The 18014-nt window shown below is 47.1% G+C and overlaps 1 protein-coding gene across 1 annotated transcript in view; it reads left to right on the top strand.

The window, feature by feature from the left end:
* The first annotated feature begins 7198 nt into the window (after window positions 1–7198).
* LOC121862012 (mucin-1-like) overlaps window positions 7199–18014 on the top strand; it is a 22008-nt gene continuing 11192 nt past the window's right edge. The window contains exons 1-2 of the mRNA XM_042359942.1: window positions 7199–7906; window positions 16376–16561. Coding sequence (XP_042215876.1) covers window positions 7199–7906; window positions 16376–16561 — 894 coding nt within the window. The remainder of the gene's footprint in view (window positions 7907–16375; window positions 16562–18014) is intronic.

Raw genomic sequence — 18014 nt, 5'->3', positions numbered from 1 at the left:
TTGCTGACAAGTGTTGCTGCTGTTACATTTGTTTCTGTGAATTGGATGTTGTCGCTTCTGTGTTTTGCTGTCAGGTGTTATTGTTGTGATGCTGTGGATGACAAGCTCCACCGAACGCCAGTGCAGGCAGAAGGCGACAAGCTCCACCGAACGCCAGTGCAGGCAGAAGGCGAGCGAAGGTTTTCCCACCATAATTATCATGAAAATATAATTGGAGCCGGAAACTTAACGCTCGCACTGCTACCCGAAGCAGAAAGCAGGCGAACGTTAGTCTGGCGAAGGATCTGAGCAGGCGAGCGTTAGACTGGCGAAGGATCTGTGAGGTTCGTCATAACTGAAGTGGAAGGGATGAACGCCTGGCGATAGTTGTTGCTCGTGCTGGCGTTAGAGTCAACTCACATACTTAACTCCGCAGTAAAGAATATTATGGTTTTATTTATAGCGTCACCTGAAGCTGTGACCTGTAAACACTTCCTTCCTTCCTTCCTTCCTTCCTTTCTTCCCCCTCTCTCTCCCCCACCCCCCAGTACTTCCTCCACCAATACCCTCCCTCCCTCCTCCAGTACCTCTCTCCCTGCTGTTAATCATCGTATAATAAGTTGTTAATGTTAATATATTATGCTGTTATATTAAGCTGTTAATGTTAATATATTATGCTGTTATATTAAGCTGTTAATGTTAATATATTATGCTGTTATATTAAGCTGTTAATGTTAATATATTATGCTGTTATATTAAGCTGTTAATGTTAATATATTATGCTGTTATATTAAGCTGTTAATGTTAATATATTATGCTGTTATATTAAGCTGTTAATGTTAATATATTATGCTGTTATATTAAGCTGTTAATGTTAATATATTATGCTGTTATATTAAGCTGTTAATGTTAATATATTATGCTGTTATATTAAGTTGTTAATGTTAATATATTATGCTGTTATATTAAGCTGTTAATGTTAATATATTATGCTGTTATATTAAGCTGTTAATGTTAATATATTATGCTGTTATATTAAGCTGTTAATGTTAATATATTATGCTGTTATATTAAGCTGTTAATGTTAATATATTATGCTGTTATATTAAGCTGTTAATGTTAATATATTATGCTGTTATATTAAGCTGTTAATGTTAATATATTATGCTGTTATATTAAGCTGTTAATGTTAATATATTATGCTGTTATATTAAGCTGTTAATGTTAATATATATTATGCTGTTATATTAAGCTGTTAATGTTAATATATTATGCTGTTATATTAGCTGTTAATGTTAATATATTATGCTGTTATAATGGCTGTTAATGTTAATATATTATGCTGTTATATTAAGCTGTTAATGTTAATATATTATGCTGTTATATTAAGCTGTTAATGTTAATATATTATGCTGTTATATTAAGCTGTTAATGTTAATATATTATGCTGTTATATTAAGCTGTTAATGTTAATATATTATGCTGTTATATTAAGCTGTTAATGTTAATATATTATGCTGTTATATTAAGCTGTTAATGTTAATATATTATGCTGTTATATTAAGCTGTTAATGTTAATATATTATGCTGTTATATTAAGCTGTTAGCGCGGCTGTTGCTCTTCCTTAAGTCTTTGATGTTCCAACCGAATTCGCGTGCACACAGGAACCTTGAGTGTGTGTGTGTGAGAGGGACTACTAGGGTGCTTGTGACTGTGCATGGGCGGACAGGTCTAGGCTAGGCTAGGTGTGAACTGGAGTGGGTTGGTATTGAGTAAGGTGGGCGTGGGCGGCTTTGGGAGAGTTGGATGGGTGTGGGTGAGCCTAGGTGGGGAGTAGGCCGAGGCAGGTAAAGGAGGTGGGCGGGAGAAGGTTAGGGTGGGCTAGGGTGGGCGGGTCTCATGAAAGGACCGTCGTCTTAGTGGTTTGGACAAATTCGTGTAATGGACTGAAAGGAGAGGTGGTGAGGGTTCACTGTGGAGGTGTGTGTGTGTGTGTGTGTGTTAGAGAAAGGGAGAGGGTGTTAATTGTGGTGGTAGAGAGAGAGAGAGAGAGAGAGAGAGAACCATAAACAAAGTAATTTATAACTGAAGAAGTTTTTTATTGTCAATATCGCCAAAGTTATCGTTTTATGTTGACCTCAGACACCCCATAATACACCTGGTGACTAAGCTCCGCCCACTTTTGGCTTTCATAGTAACTGGTATTAATCTTAGATGTTGATTGGTTGTTCGTTGCAATGTTTATCGCGTAAGCTCCGCCCACTTTTGGTTTCCCTGGCAACCGTAACAATTCTTAGAAGTTGGTTGGTTGGTTGCTGAAGTCTATCGACCAAGCTCTCCCCTCTTGGTTTCCTTAGCAACCGTTGAAAGTCGATTGGTTGTTGGTTGGTATGAGAGTTGTTCTACCCGTCACATAGCAACCAACAACCAATCAGCTTATTGAACTGTAACAGTGGGCGGAGTTTAGTCAGTAGGTTGATTGTCCAGGTGAAAAGATGAGATCAAGCAATTAACTTCATCTGATTTTTGATGATTCTGACAACAGTACAGGAGCAGCAGGTACACGTACAGGTACAGGTACAGGTGTGGGTACAGGTGCAGGTAATAGAACAGGTAGGTACAGGTACAGGTGCAGGTACATGCAGGTACAGGAACAGGTAGGTAGTACAGTACAGGTACAGGTAAGCAGGTGCAGGTACAAGTACAGGTACAGGTACAGGTACAGGTACAGGTACAGGTACACGTGTAGGTACAGGTACAGGTGCACGTGCAGGTACAGGTGCAGGTACAGGTGCAGGTACAGGTGCAGGTACAGGGTACAGGTACAGGTACAGGTACAGGTGCAGGCAGGAACAGGTACAAGCAGGTACAGGTACAGGTACAGGTGCAGGTACAGGTGCAGGTACACGTGCAGGTACAGGAACAGGTACAGGTACAGGTACGGGTGCAGGTACACTGTGCAGGTACAGGAACAGGTACAGGTGGTGCGGGTACAGGTACAGGTACAGGTACAGGTACAGGTACAGGTACAGGCAGGTATAGGGCAGGTACAGGTACAGGTACAGGTACAGGTACAGGTACAGGTACACGTGTAGGTACAGGTACAGGTGCACGCAGGTAGCAGGTGCAGGTACAGGTGCAGGTACAGGTGCAGGTACAGGTACAGGTGCAGGTACAGGTACACGTGTAGGTACAGGTAAGGTGCACGTGCAGGTACAGGTGGTGTACAGGTACAGGTGCAGGTGCAGGTACACGTGCAGGTACAGGTACAGGTGAGGGTACAGGTGCAGGTGCAGGTACAGGTACACGTAGGTACAGGTACACGTGTAGGTACAGGTGCACGTGGAGGTACACATGTAGGTACAGGTACAGGTACAGGTGCAGGTACAGGTGCAGGTACACGTGCAGGTACAGGTACAGGTACAGGCACAGGTACACGTAGGTACAGGTACAGGTGCACGCAGGTACAGGTACAGGTGCAGGTACAGGCAGGTGCAGGTACAGGCACACGTGCAGGTACAGGTACACGTGTAGGTACAGGGTACAGGTACACGTGTAGGTACAGGTACAGGTACAGGTACAGTGCAGGTACACGTGCAGGTACAGGTACAGGTACAGGTACAGGTACAGGTGCAGGTACACGTGCAGGTACAGGAACAGGTACAGGTGGTACAGGTACAGAGGTACAGGTACAGGCAAGGTACAGGTACAGGTACAGGTGCAGGACAGGTACAGGTACAGGCAGGGTACAGGTAGGTACAGGTAGCACGTGAGGCACAGGTACAGGCACGTGCAGGTGCTGGGTGCAGGTACAGGTGCAGGTACAGGTGTAGCAGGTACAGGTGAGGAGCAGGTGCAGGTACAGGCAGGTACAGGTGCACGTGCAGGCAGGTGCAGGTACAGGTGTAGTGGGTACAGGTGCAGGTGAGGTACAGGTACACGTGGGGTACAGGTACAGGTACGTGTGCACAGGGTACAGGTGGTACAGGTGCAGGTACAGGTGCAGGTAGGTAAGGTACAGTGTAGGTACAGGTGCAGGTACAGGTGCAGGTACAGGTGCAGGTGCAGGTACAGGCAGGTGCAGGTACAGGCAGGTACAGGTACAGGTGGGTACAGGTACAGGTACAGGTGCAGGTGCAGGTACAGGCACAGTAGGTACAGGTACAGGTGCAGGTAATAGGTACAGGTACAGGTACAGGCACGTGCAGGTACAGGTACAGGTGTACAGGTGCAGGTGCGGGTACAGGTACACGTGTAGGTACAGGTACAGGTGCAGGTACAGGTACAGGTGCAGGTACAGGTGCAGGTACAGGTACAGGTGCAGGTACAGGTAGCACAGTACAGGTACAGGTACAGGCAGTGCAGGTACAGGTACAGGTGCAGGTGCAGGTGCAGGTGCAGGTGCAGGTGCAGGTGCAGGTACAGGTGAGGTGCAGCAGGTGCAGGTGCAGGTACAGGTACAGGTACAGGTACAGGTACAGGTGCAGGTGCAGGTACAGGCAGGTACAGGTGTGCAGGTGCAGGTACAGGTACAGGTGTGCAGGTACAGGTGCAGGTACAGGTGCAGGCAGGTACAGGTACAGGTAGGTGTACAGGTACAGGTGCACGTGTGCAGGTACAGGTGTGCAGGTACAGGTACAGGTAGGTAGGTACAGGTACAGGTACAGGTACAGGTACAGGTGCAGGTACAGGTGGTACAGGTGCACGTGCAGGTACAGGCAGGTACAGGTGCAGGTACAGGTACAGGTAGGTGCAGGTACAGGTGCAGGTGTGAGGTACAGGTGCATGCAGGTACAGGTACAGGTACAGGTGCAGGTACAGGTACAGGCAGGTGCAGGTACAGGTGCAGGTACACGTGTGCAGGTACAGGCAGGTGTGGGTACAGGTGCAGGTACAGGTACAGGTACACGTGTAGGTACAGGTACAGGTACAGGTACAGGTACAGGTACAGGTACAGGTGCAGGTACAGGTACAGGTACACGTGTAGGTACAGGTACAGGTACAGGTACAGGTACAGGTACAGGTACAGGTGCAGTGTGACAGGTACACGTGCAGGTACAGGTACAGGTACATACAGTGCACGCAGGTACAGGTACAGGTGTAGTACAGGTAGTGCAGGTGCAGGTACAGGTACAGGTACACGTGCAGGCAGGTACAGGTGTGCAGGTACAGGTACAGGTGCAGGTACAGGTGCAGGTACAGGTACAGGTGCAGGCAGGAAATACACGTGGTACAGGTACAGTACGGTGCACGCAGGTAGAGGTGCAGGCAGGGTACAGGTGCAGGTGCAGGTACAGGTACAGGTACAGGTACAGGTGCAGGTACAGGTACAGGTGAGCAGGTACAGGTACAGGTGCAGGTACAGGTACAGGTACAGGTACAGGTACAGGTACAGGTACAGGGTGCAGGTACTGGTGCACGTGCAGGTACAGGTACAGGTACAGGTGGGACAGGTACAGGCAGGTGTAACAGGTACGTGCACGTGCAGGTACAGGTGCAGGTACAGGTGCACAGGCAGGCAGGTACAGGTACAGGGTGTGGTGTACAGGTACAGGTACAGGCAGGCAAGAGGTACAGGTGCACGTGCAGGACACAGGTACAGGTACAGGTGCAGGTGCAGGTACAGGTACAGGTGCAGGTACAGGTGCAGGTACAGGTACAGGTACAGGTACAGGTGCAGGTACAGGTGCAGGTACAGGTGCAGGTGCAGGTACAGGTACAGGTACAGGTGCAGGTGCAGGTACAGGTACAGGTGCAGGTACAGGTGCAGGTACAGGTACAGGTACAGGTACAGGTACCGGTGCACGTGCAGGTACAGGTACAGGTACATTTGAAGAACATTCTCTCACTCCTTGTTTCTCACACACACTCAATCATTCTCTCACTTTATCACTCACTCTCTTACTCACACACACTACTACGGTGAAGGCTTTAATGAGCCACACCTACACGCAGTAATTAAGACAGTCATATAAAAGGTCAACTGGTGACCTTTGAAGGAGTAGTGGTTGTTACCTGACCTTTGGGGGGTGGGGGCGTTCTTAAAGGGCGCCAGTGATTCTCCCTAAAGGTCACTATTCTCCCTCATTGTCTCTCTCTCTCTCTCTCTCTCTCATCAGGTTATCTCTATAGTTCCCTTTGTCTTTGTTTTTGTGCCCATTAATCTTCCTGTTCGTCCTTCTTAGTTTTTTTCTCCTCCTCCTCCCGTTCCGCTCTCTCTCTCTCTCTCTCTCTCTCTCTCTCTCTCTCTCTCTCTCTCTGCGGAGCATCGTGAGAAGAAGAAGAAGACTAAAAATAATAAAGAAGAGTTAGAAGACAGAAAATAAATAGAAGGGGAAGAAGAAGGCGGAGGAGGAGGAAGAAGAAGAAGGAGGAGGTGATGAAGATAGAAGCGGGAGTAGGGAAAGAAGTAAAAATATGAAAAGATGGAATAGAAAGGAGGAGGAGGAGGAAAGGACTCGTCAAGATAAGTCTTCAGAATATAGAAGAAAAAATATTTGTTTTCTCTCTCTCTCTCTCTCTCTCTCTCTCTCTCTCTCTCACACGAGACAAGAAGATGAAACGGCGAGAGGAGAAGGAAGAAAAATAAGACAGGAATAAGAAAAGGAGAGAAGACAGGAAGAGGAGGAGAGACAGACAAGGAAGATAAAGACAGGAGGAGAGACAACACAAATAATGGGTCATAAGTCGCTACAAATACCTGTCTTTAGCCTTATTAGGGCGTCGTTACCTTAATGAGTTTATTAATACCTGTAATTAGTTTACCATTACCTGTAACATGCTTTTAATAACGCCAACCTGACGCCCCTGTGTGTGTGTGTGTGTGTGTGTGTGTGTGTGTGTGTGTGTGTGTGTGTGTGTGTGTGTGTGTGTGTGTGTGTAAAGAGCCCTTCTCATCATCAAGTCGTGACAAAGAAATGGTAATGAGGCAGACCAGAAATTTGGTCATTAAGATGAAAGAATCCCGGGAGGACGGCCCTGACAGTGACAGGCAGTGACGGCCCTGACAGTGACAGGGTGACGGAGGTGACAGTGACAGGCAGTGACTGGAGGCTTGGCACACCTGGTAGCTCATCACCCTGTGGCGGGGGGTGTGTGTGTATGTGTGTGTGTGTGTGTGTGTGTGTGTGAGGTAAACGAGAGTGTTCACCTGGCTGGCTTATTGCATGCTTAATGGCGCCTCAACACACACCACAAAACACCTTTATTACCTGTATTATGGCCGGGCACCATGCCAGGTCGGCCCACCCACTCACAGTGCCACTCACCAGGACCAGTCAACAGTGCCACCACCACCAGGACCAGTCAACAGTGCCACTCACTCACCAGGACCAGTCAACAGTGCCACTCACCACCAGACCAGTCAACAGTGCCACTCACCACCAGGACCAGTCAACAGTGCCACTCACTCACCAGACCAGTCAACAGTGCCACTCACTCACCAGGACCAGTCAACAGTGCCACTCACTCACCAGGACCAGTCAACAGTGCCACTCACCACCAGACCAGTCAACAGTGCCACTCACTCACCAGGACCAGTCAACAGTGCCACCACCACCAGGACCAGTCAACAGTGCCACCACTCACCAGGACCAGTCAACAGTGCCACACTCACCAGGACCAGTCAACAGTGCCACTCACTCACCAGGACCAGTCAACAGTGCCACTCACCACCAGGACCAGTCAACAGTGCCACTCACGAGACCAGTCAACAGTGCCACTCACCAGGACCAGTCAACAGTGCCACCACCAGACCAGTCATGCCACTCACCAGGACTAGTCAACAGTGCCACTCACTCACCAGGACCAGTCAACAGTGCCACTCACCAGGACCAGTCAACAGTGCCACTCACCAGGACCAGTCAACAGTGCCACTCACCAGGACTAGTCAACAGTGCCACCGGAAACTTCGCCTCCACTTGTCTGGTCAGTGAGGGAAATTGTCTGACTTATCGAGAGTTTTCCGGTAGTTTATTTTGTTGTGTTGTTGGAGTTCCTTCCTTCCTGCCTTCCTTCCTTCCTTCCATTATTCTACAGACTCATTGCACCATGGGCTTACAGTGCCTAGATAAGTGTTACTACCACATCATTAAAACTACATTAATATACATCATTAACTTCCACTCAAAAATAGTTAATTATTAGTTAATAATTGGCAGGAAATGACTCGAGGTTCAGGTCAGACAAATAAACACGTCAACTCACCTGTACAGATTTGGTCAATTATTAATCTGGAATCCCGATTAATTTCGTATGTTTCATATTTTTCCTTGTATACAATTAATTTTTTTATGGTTTCAGTTTGGTATATAATTAATTGGAGATGTTATAGTAGAGTATAATGATCCTTAGCAACCACCCAAAAATGCTGGAAGTTGATTGGTTATTGGTTGTTAAGGGGAATTCATTTAGCCACCATCGACCAATCAACATCCACGAATTATCCCGGTTGCTAGGAATAGATAGAAGTGGGCGGGGCTTAGTTGATAAAGGATGTTGATGATACTGATAATAATGTTTATTAGTTACGAGTCTTTGTCTTGAGAGCAAGTGGTTTCTTTCATATTATCTTAGACGGTCTTATGCTAATGAATGTAAGCTTAATGAGGTTTGGGGACGTCTCTCTCTCTCTCTCTCTCTCTCTCTCTCTCTCTCTCTCTCGACCAAGTGATGTAGCGCCATAACTTTTAATTAAAGTCGTTTATGTTGGAGCAGCGAGGGAGCCAAGTATTGCCCCACCGTCTTGAATATCGTGTGGGATATCATGTTTACCTGCTGGGATATCATGTTTACCTGCTGGGATATCATGTTTACCTGCTGGGATATCATGTTTACCTGCTGGGATATCATGCTTACCTGCTGGGATATCATGTTTACCTGCTGGGATATCATGCTTACCTGCTGGGATATCATGCTTACTGGGGAGAGGCACAGTAGGAGGAAGTACTGTGGGGAGGGAGGAACTGGGGGAGGGGAGATACTGTGGGGAGGGGGGAGGGAGGGAGCTGGGGGGGAGGAGGTACTGTGGGGAGGGAGGAACTGGGGGGAGGGAGAGTACTGTGGGGAGGGGGAGGAACTGTGGGAAGAGGGGCTGTGGGGAGGGGGGGGTGCTGTGGGGAGGAGGTACTGTGGGGAGGGGGAGGTACTGTGGGAGGGGGAGGAGAACTGTGGGGGAGGGAGTCTAGTCATGTGTCTCCCTTTGTTAAATAAATGGATGTTGTGGTCACTTCTGGCCTTATTGTCTTCTTCCCTCCCTCTCCTCCCTCCCACCGCTTCCCCTACCCTCCCCCATTATCCCCTCCTCCCCTCCTCCTCCCTTCCCTCCCCCCGTTCCTTCCCCTCCTTCTTCACCCCTCCTTCTCTACCCCTCTCTTCCCCTTATCCTCCTATTTCCAAAACCTCTTCCTTGTCCTTCCTCTTCCCTCCATCTCACCTTCCCTCCGTTCTTATCCTTCTCCTCTTCCTCCTCTTCCCCCTCTTCCCTCCTCCCTCTCCCCTTCCTCCTCTTCCTTCCCTCCCACTTTGCCTAGACTTTGGTATTTCACGATCACGTTCAAACTGCGCTCCCTGTCTCATGTGTTACCACGATCTGGGTACATGATGTGTAGTGGAGACCGGGTGTAGTGGAGGCCGGGTGTGTGGAGGCCGGGTGTAGTGGAGGCCGGTGTAGTGGAGGCCGGGTGTAGTGGAGGCGGGTGTAGTGGAGCCGGGTGTAGTGGAGGCCGGGTAGTGGAGGCGGGTGTGAGTGGAGACCGGGTGTGGTGGAGGCCGGGTGTAGTGGAGGCCGGGTGTAGTGGAGGCCGGGTGTAGTGGAGGCCGGGTGAGTGGAGGCCGGGTGTAGTGGAGGCCGGGTGTAGTGGAGGCGGGTGTGGTGGAGACCAGGTGTAGTGGAGGCGGGTGTGGAGTCGGGTGTAGTGGAGACCGGGTGTAGTGGAGGCCGGGTGTGGTGGAGGCCAGTGGAGGCGGGTGTAGTGGAGGCAGGTTAGTGAGGCCGGGTGTAGTGGAGGCCGGGTGTAGTGGAGGGTGGCTGACTACTAGAGGTCGTCAAAGAGATGATAAATGTGATCACCTAACTTTTTAAACACTGTCCATAAAAGTTCCTTGTGTGTAACTTAACCTTTTGGGAGAGACGACCCATTTGTGTGTGTGTGTGTGTGTGTGTGTGTGTGTGTGAATAATAAACACAAAATGGACTCGACATCAGAAAGAATAAAAAATATATATATTCTTAAGGTTGTTTACCAAGTAGTTTAGCGTGTTAATGACTTGTTTATCGAGTAGTTAAGAGTAATTTGGTCATTACTCTGGTCAAGATTGTTCCAGAACTCTCTCGTGAGTGTATTAGCTGTTGGGAAGATGACATAGTGTGTTGTGGTAGGTTGAGATCACACACACACACACACACACACACACACACACACACACACACACACACACACACACACACACACAGTTATTATCAGCAATTCCCAACAACAACAAATTAATTTAAAATACTAATCTTTTTTATGTATGACAGTTAGTGTAAAAATGTGAAGAATATTTCACCCGTTACAATTGAGAATTAAAATCAAACTTAAATTAACATAACTCTCCTTTAGTTGATAATTAATCTCTCTCCCCTTTTTCTTCGCCGCAATGTTGCTTCACTCTCTCTATTTTACAGGTACAGTACATTAACGGGCAATGTTCGGTGGATTTGGCATCCTGTGTACCGCCAGCAGGCCAATGGGCTCATGCTACTCGTCTTGCCCGCGGTGCCCACACCTTCTTTCCTCACACAGCCAAACTGTGGAATGCTCTGCCTTCTTCTGTGTCTCCATACTCATACAATCTGTCTCACTTTAAAAAGCTGCTTTTCCACCATCTTTGTGGTGTAGATTAATATAATCTTTTTGTTTTTTATTTTGTATTTCTTCTTACTCTTATTTTGTCGCCCCCAGGCCCCGTTGTGGGTCAGTGACCTGTGTCCGGGTGGGCTAGTCCTCGTAAAAAAAAATGCACACTCAACACATGTCACCGGAGAATGTTGCAACCTCACAACACACTCAGGTTGCTGAGCACCTCTGACCTCGAGTGTAGTTGCAGCCTCACGAGACACGGGTGAGGCAGGAGTAAGTGGCACAATATTGCAAGATGTTGCAAGTGAAATTTTCTGGTGCGCTTCATCTCTGGCCCTATTGTTGGTGCAGTGTTGCAAGAGAAGTAACTCATATATTGCAGGTGACTTTTGCAGGTCCTCTTCACCTTTGCTCTGTGGCTTTTGTTGCAGACTGAAGACATTGTTCCACCAGGAGTGTTTTGTTTGTTTCACCTATGGGGGGATGTTAATACCCCTTTAAAAACTTTTAATGCAAGAATAGACGCTGCAATATTGCACGGAATTGTAGGAGCTTTAAAACTGCATTCTTCAAAACTGCTTCTAGTGTATTGTTGCACATGGAAGAGTCTTTATTGTTAGGACATATAGTACAAAAATGCTACATGTTGCAGTTATCCCAGTTGTTGCATCACCAAAAAGGATCATTGCAAGAGTAATTTTATTAAGACGGATGACTGAAGGGGTTACTGCAGAGTGTTGCTTATTTTATCTCCTATACCAGGTTATTGTTGCAGGTACAGGATGCAACGTTGCGAGACCTGTAGCCACAATATTGCAGGGTGTGGGGCCCCGGAGTGTAATACATCAGTCTGATTGACAAATCCATTACAACACATTACTGCCGAGGAGCTGCCAGGGTATCTCTCTCTCTCTCTCTCTCTCTCTCTCAGTGGGGTGATTGCAATTCAAAGCCAAACTTAAGCTGAAATTGCAGAGAAATTGCGCGAATGTTTTGTTAGTGGGAGGGAAGGAGGGCAGAGGGGGGCAGGGAAGGAGAGGGGGCAGGGAAGGAGGGGCAGGGAAGGAGGGAGGCAGGGACGGAGGGGGAGCGAAGGGAAGGAGGGCAGGAGGGCAGGGAGAGGGAGGCAGGAAGGAGGGGGGCGGGAAGGAGGGAGGCAGGGGAAAGGAGGGCAGGGAAGGAGGGAGGGAGGAGAGGAGGGATGGGAGGAAGGAAGGAAGATAGATAGTGGGAGGGAGGGAATGGGTGATGAGGGAGAAAGGTAGGATTTAGTGTTGAATTTGTCCGTTAAAGGGAGGTTATAGGGCTTTCAACTGAGTCCGCTAAGTGGGAGGGTTTAGATGGTTCCGTTAATTGGAGGGTTTATAATTTAAGTCCTTTATTCGGGTGTATAGAGTTATTTTTTTACTGGATTCGTTAAATGGAGGTTTGGGATTTTTATTTTGTTCTCATGGGTAATTCACCTGGGCGGGAGGTCATGGGTCACTCACTTGTCATGGGTCACTCACCTGTCGTGGGTCACTCACCTGGGCGGGAGATCGTGGGTCACTCACCTGGGCGGGAGGTCGTGGGTCTCACTCACCTGGGCAGGGAGGTCATGGGTCACCACCTGGGCAGGAGGTCATGGGTCACTCACCTGGGCGGGAGGTCATGGGTCACTCACCTTTCCTCACTTCCGTTCTTCTACAAATGTCCCCGGAGTTCTTATCGTCTATATACAAGGTTCAGCTTCTGCTTTTTGATACAATCCCATTAAATTAACCTCCAGTGATTCGAGTGATTGTACTGACCCTTAACTTACAACTCAGGTGATTGGAAACGTTTTTATTTGACCTCTAAATACTGAATGACGTCATATATAGTGTTGATGATGATGTGTGTCATTAAGTGTTTGATACCTGTGTGTGTTGTGTGTGTGTGTGTGTGTGTGTGTGTGTGTGTGTGTGTGTGTGTGTGTGTGTGTGTGTGTGCAGTTTAGATAAAGAAAGATAGATAAAGCTACTAAGATATAGATACAAAAGATAAGTGTATAGATAGATAAGATAATAAAGTAAAGAAAAAGATAGACGTGTGGATAAGAGAGAGATAATGTGAATAGCGACCGAGTGAGGAGGAGGGGTGGTCCTCAGGCTGTCATCCAATTAGAACGCTTCGTTGGTGAGGAACCCATGCCAGCTGCTGCCTCCCCTTCACATCACCTTCCCACTTCCTCCTTCCTCAACACTACCCTCCATATAAGGGACTTCTCTCCACATAGGCCGTTAAATAGAGGTTTCACTATACTAAGCAGGGGGAGATGTGCACCTGTGTCAGAGGCAACACCAGGTGGCCGACACGTGTCTGTTTTTGTACATTATTACCTGGATTGAACACCTGATATTTATTAACATTCATGCATGTATAATGAAGGCTGGATCTCCATCCCTCCCTCCCTCCTCCTCTCTCCTCCTCCTCCCTCCCCCTCCTCCCTCCTCTCTCTCCCCTCCCTCTCTTCCCCACACATGCGTATCACCATCCCTCCCTCTCTCCCTCCCACTTGCCTCTCTTCCTCCCCTAGCTCATCACATCCCCCTTGTTCGCCACCTCCCCCTACCTCTCCACCTTCCCTGCCCTCACTTCTCCCCTACCTTCATTCCTCCCCCTAAGTTTATTAAATCCGGTTTCCTTTTAAATTCTTGTTTAGTGGAGGGAGGGAGGGAGACTGGGCGTCCCTCCCTCTACCACCATCACTAATGCACCACTCACCTGTGTCGTGCCTCTTAACACAGTACAACAAGGTGAGGCGCCATTATGAGTCTACCTCGCTATACCTGTACTCCACCACCACCTGGGAGGGAGGAGGGTGAGGGAGGGAGAAGGGTGGGAGGAGGGAGGGTAGAAGGTGAGGGAGGAGAAAAAGGGTAGGAGGAGGGAGAAAGAGAGGGGAGGGAGAAAGGAGGGAGGAGAGGAAGGTGAAGGGAGGAAGGGTAGGAGGAGGGGAAAGAGGAGGAGAAGGACAGGACCAAGAACAGATTTACCTCAAGGCGTCGACCTGCCTGTTCAGGGTGGTAACGGTGTGAGTGGAGTCGTGAGTCTGAGTTGTAACGGTGGTGAGAGGTCGTGAGCCTAGGGTGGTAACGGTGGTGAGAGGTCGTGAGCCTAGGGTGGTAACAGTGGTGAGAGGTCGTGAGCCTAGGGGTGGTAACGGTGGTGAGGTCGTGAGCCTAGGGTGGTAACTGTGAGAGGTCGTGAGCCTAGAGGTGGTAACTGTGAGAGGTCGTGAGCCTAGGGTGGTAACTGTGAGAGGTCGTGAGCCTAGGGTGGTAACTGTGAGGTCGTGAGCCTAGGGTGGTAACTGTGAGAGGTCGTGAGCCTAGGGTGGTAACTGTGAGAGGTCTGAGCCTAGGGTGGTAACTGTGAGAGGTCGTGAGCCTAGGGTGGTAACAAGTTAGGTTAGTCAGAAATTTGTGGTCAGCTTGTCATCTAGGTCAGGACCATCATAAGCTGACAGACAGACACTTGGCCCTCCGTCAGGCGGGTCCTCAGCGGCTTGAAGCACCTACAGTACACGGTACCCGGGGATACTCGCGTGTGTGGGCAGGTGACCGTGCTATCCTGCCCATCAAATAACTATCCTGTTGTAGAGGTGATGTGTGTGGTGTGTGTGTGTGTGGTGTTGTGTGTGTGTGTGGTGGTGTGTGGTGTAGTGGTGGTGTGTGTGGTGGTGTAGTGGTGGTGTGTGTGGTGTGGTGTGTGGTGTGGTGGTGTGTGGTGTAGTGGTGGTGTGTGTGGTGTACTGGTGATGTGTGTGTGTAGTGGTGTGTGTGGTGTAGTGTGGTGTGGTGGTGATACTTGGTTGTGTGTGGAGGTCGTATATGTGGCAGGTAATTAAATGTGGGTTGTGGGTCCTGTAGAGTTTAATTAATGATGTTTATAGGTGGTAATCTCTCTCTTTATGAACTGCCGAGCTGAATAAATTTTTAATATTTTTTCTTCAAATTCCAGTAAAATATAAGATTTATTTCACGAGCTGTAATGAAATATATCTGGATATGTTTCACCGTTTTTGCCCAAACGAAGAAATTTATTTCATGAAATCTGAAATAAAAAAATGCGACTTTTTTTTTTAGCCGATCTGGATGTGTATAATTTATTTCATATATTTTAAAGTGGAATATATTGTACTTGTTTTAGTGTTTATATTATATATATATATATATATATATATATATATATATATATATATATATATATATATATATATATATATATATATATATATATATATATATATATATATATATATATATATCCTAATATATTATTATTTTGTCTTTCAATTGTGTTAAAAATAAAAGTAATAATTGATAGGAGCCAAAATAAAGAAAACTGGGAAAACATTGTTGTTCACTTGAATGATTTAGAATATTCAGTTTCTTCTCTCATTTCAAGGAGCAATTAGTTCAAGTCTGACAAGTTACTCCTTGAGCGTCGAGGGTGAGTGTGGAGGATGATGGATGGAGGGCAGGAGGAGGGGAGAGGGGGGAGGTTAAGTGAAAGAGGAGGGAGGGAGTAAGGAAGAGAGAGTAGGTAGGAGGTTAGAAGGAGGGAGGAGGGAGGGAGGGAGGGAGAGAGGGAGGGAGGGAGGTGAGAGAGTAGGTAGTAGGTTAAGCGGTGAGGGAGATGGATGAGGAAAGAAAATACTTCCCCTCCTCCTGCCTCTCCCCTTCTCTCACCCTCCCTCTCTTACCCCCCCCCTTTCCCAGCACTAAATGGCATTATTCTTTATTCATGTGTAAGTTTCCTGTAATATGTGTTTCTATGTTTGGGTGTTGTGTTTGTTGTCAGTTCTTGTTGTTTGTTTTGTTTTGTTGTTGTTTAGTAGTTTGTTGATGCGTTTACTGTGATTAACTTGTATAGTATAATTGTTAGGTGTGTGTGTGTGTGTGACAGTAGTAGTCAAGATCCACACCTTCCAAACTACCCCATTAACATAGTCATCATACTCTCAGGTAACCTTGTGGTCATCATACCTGTCATGGCATTACGACCCAAAATAATTAATATTTTTTATTTATTTATATTTTTTTCATATTTTTTCGCCTGTATGCACTAGACAGGTAAAGGACACTCAAAGGTGGAATTCCTTCAAAATAAACAGCTGAGTGAACATTTATGGACAGGTGAGTGAATATTAATGAGCACAAAGAAGATTCCTGAAAAAAAGAGGTGTGTGTGTGAGAGAGAGAGAGAGGAGAGAGAGAGAGAGAGAGAGAGAGAGAGAGAGAGAGAGAGAGAGAGAGAGAGTAGTAAAGAAGAGGAATAAGACGAAATGATGAGAGAGACAGGTGAGGAGAGAAGTTATAGTAGTTAATTAATCTGCCTACAGGTGTGTACTGATGAACCTTTGCTTTTGGTCTCTCTCTCTCTCTCTCTCATAATCTCGTGTTTTCTACACCAGAAGCTGGAGGGAGTTGTAGAAGTTGTTGTCTGTCTGTATGTCATGTGTCAGTCCGTTCATCACTCCGCCCTTCCAGTTAGATTTTAAATTTAGGCAAAGTGGCAGACCTTGCAGGTGGTAGACCTCGGTACCAGGGTGGAGACCCGGTACCAGGGTGGCAGACCCGGTACAGGTGGGACCCAGACCAGGGTGGCAGACCTGGTAGGTGAACCTCGGTACCAGGTGGCAGACCTCGGTACCAGGGTGGTAGACCTCGGTGGCAGGGTGGTAGACCTCGGTGGCAGGAAGTACAATAGACACGTTCGGCGAAGATTTAATTTTAGATAAGAAAACAGAGCTGTGACCTGTTGACCTGTGTTGACCTGTGTTGACCTGTGTTATAACCGTGGATAAACAAATTGACTAAATTGAATGACTGTATGTATGTATGTATGTCTTCCTGCTCCTTCTCTTGCACTGACCTCCGCTGTGGGTGACCTTTGACCTCTCCCGGGTGAGAGTGGGAGGGGGAGTTGAATGGTTTAAACTGGGATGGGGAAGCTGTTAAGTCAGGGTCATAAACTGTGTGTGGGGTAGTGAGAGACGGAGGCAGAGTGAGAGTGAGGAAGAGTGTGTGGGAGGATGAAAGAGAGAGCGAATGAGTGCGTGGGTGAGATAAAAAAGAGATAAATTTGTTTCCGGGGACACATACACACACTCTCACTCTCATCAACACAACTTGTATACCCATCATTATAAAGCTCGGCTCACAAACACCACAAAAATTTCATCCCTGTAAATGTTGATTCCTTTGTGTTTTAATTTACAAGGCCAAAACAAGTGGCTGGGGGCGGGGGTGACGTGAGGCCATTTTACCCCGGGGGAAGATAATGACATAAAGTGGCCATTATTTTAGCCATTTAGGTAAACTGGGATATGGGGGAAAAATACAACTTTAATGTGTTGGTGTGGAATGGTCGTTGATGGCCGGGAGTTTCCCACACTCGCTGTGTTTTTCCCACGACCCCAGAGACTTTCCCATGACCTCTTCCATAACCTAACCTAACCTGACCTCTTCCATAACCTTAGCTAATGTATCCTACCCTAACCTAACCTAATCTAGTTAAATACACACACACACACACACACACACACACACACACACACACACACGGGTCATTAACATAAACAGTTGCCTCGTGTTAGCTGTTACAAGAGTCAGCCTCAGGCAGGGTTAATGTTGCCCATTAATTGTTGTTGTTTATGTGTGTGTGTGTGTGTGTGTGTTTGTTTATTTGTTTGAATGAATATAATGACTGTGTTGATGCATGTATCCATGTGATGTAACAATAGCACGCTAAATAACTCTCTCTCTCTCTCTATCTCTCTCTATTTCGCTCTCTCTCTTTCTCTCTCTCATATTCCAGAACGACCAGTCAAAACCATCCACGTGTAAACATGTGATTGGCTGAGCTATGAGTTACGGGACGCGCTTATTGGTCGGCGGGCGATACACCACGGGGCTAAAAGGACATGAATCTTACGGGGTTTTTTTTTTAGTATCTTCAAACATTTCCAGGGAGAATTTGGAGTTGTTTTGTTGTTTGTGTTATTGATCCTTTCTTGGAGGTGTTGTAGTGGAGGAGGAAGAGGCAGGTTGTGGTCTGTTGTATAAAATGTTTGGTGTTTGTGAGGAGGGTTGCCACTGCTTGATTTACTCCTACTGTTTTTGTTTAGTTACTTTGTTTTCCTGTTTTTTTATTGTTTTATTCGC

This window comes from Homarus americanus, unplaced genomic scaffold (genome assembly GCF_018991925.1).
Source record: "Homarus americanus isolate GMGI-L3 unplaced genomic scaffold, GMGI_Hamer_2.0 scaffold25013, whole genome shotgun sequence".
NCBI classification, from domain to species: domain Eukaryota; kingdom Metazoa; phylum Arthropoda; class Malacostraca; order Decapoda; family Nephropidae; genus Homarus; species Homarus americanus.
The sequence above is the reverse complement of the archived record's forward strand: the minus strand, read 5'-3'. Positions and strand labels throughout refer to the sequence as shown.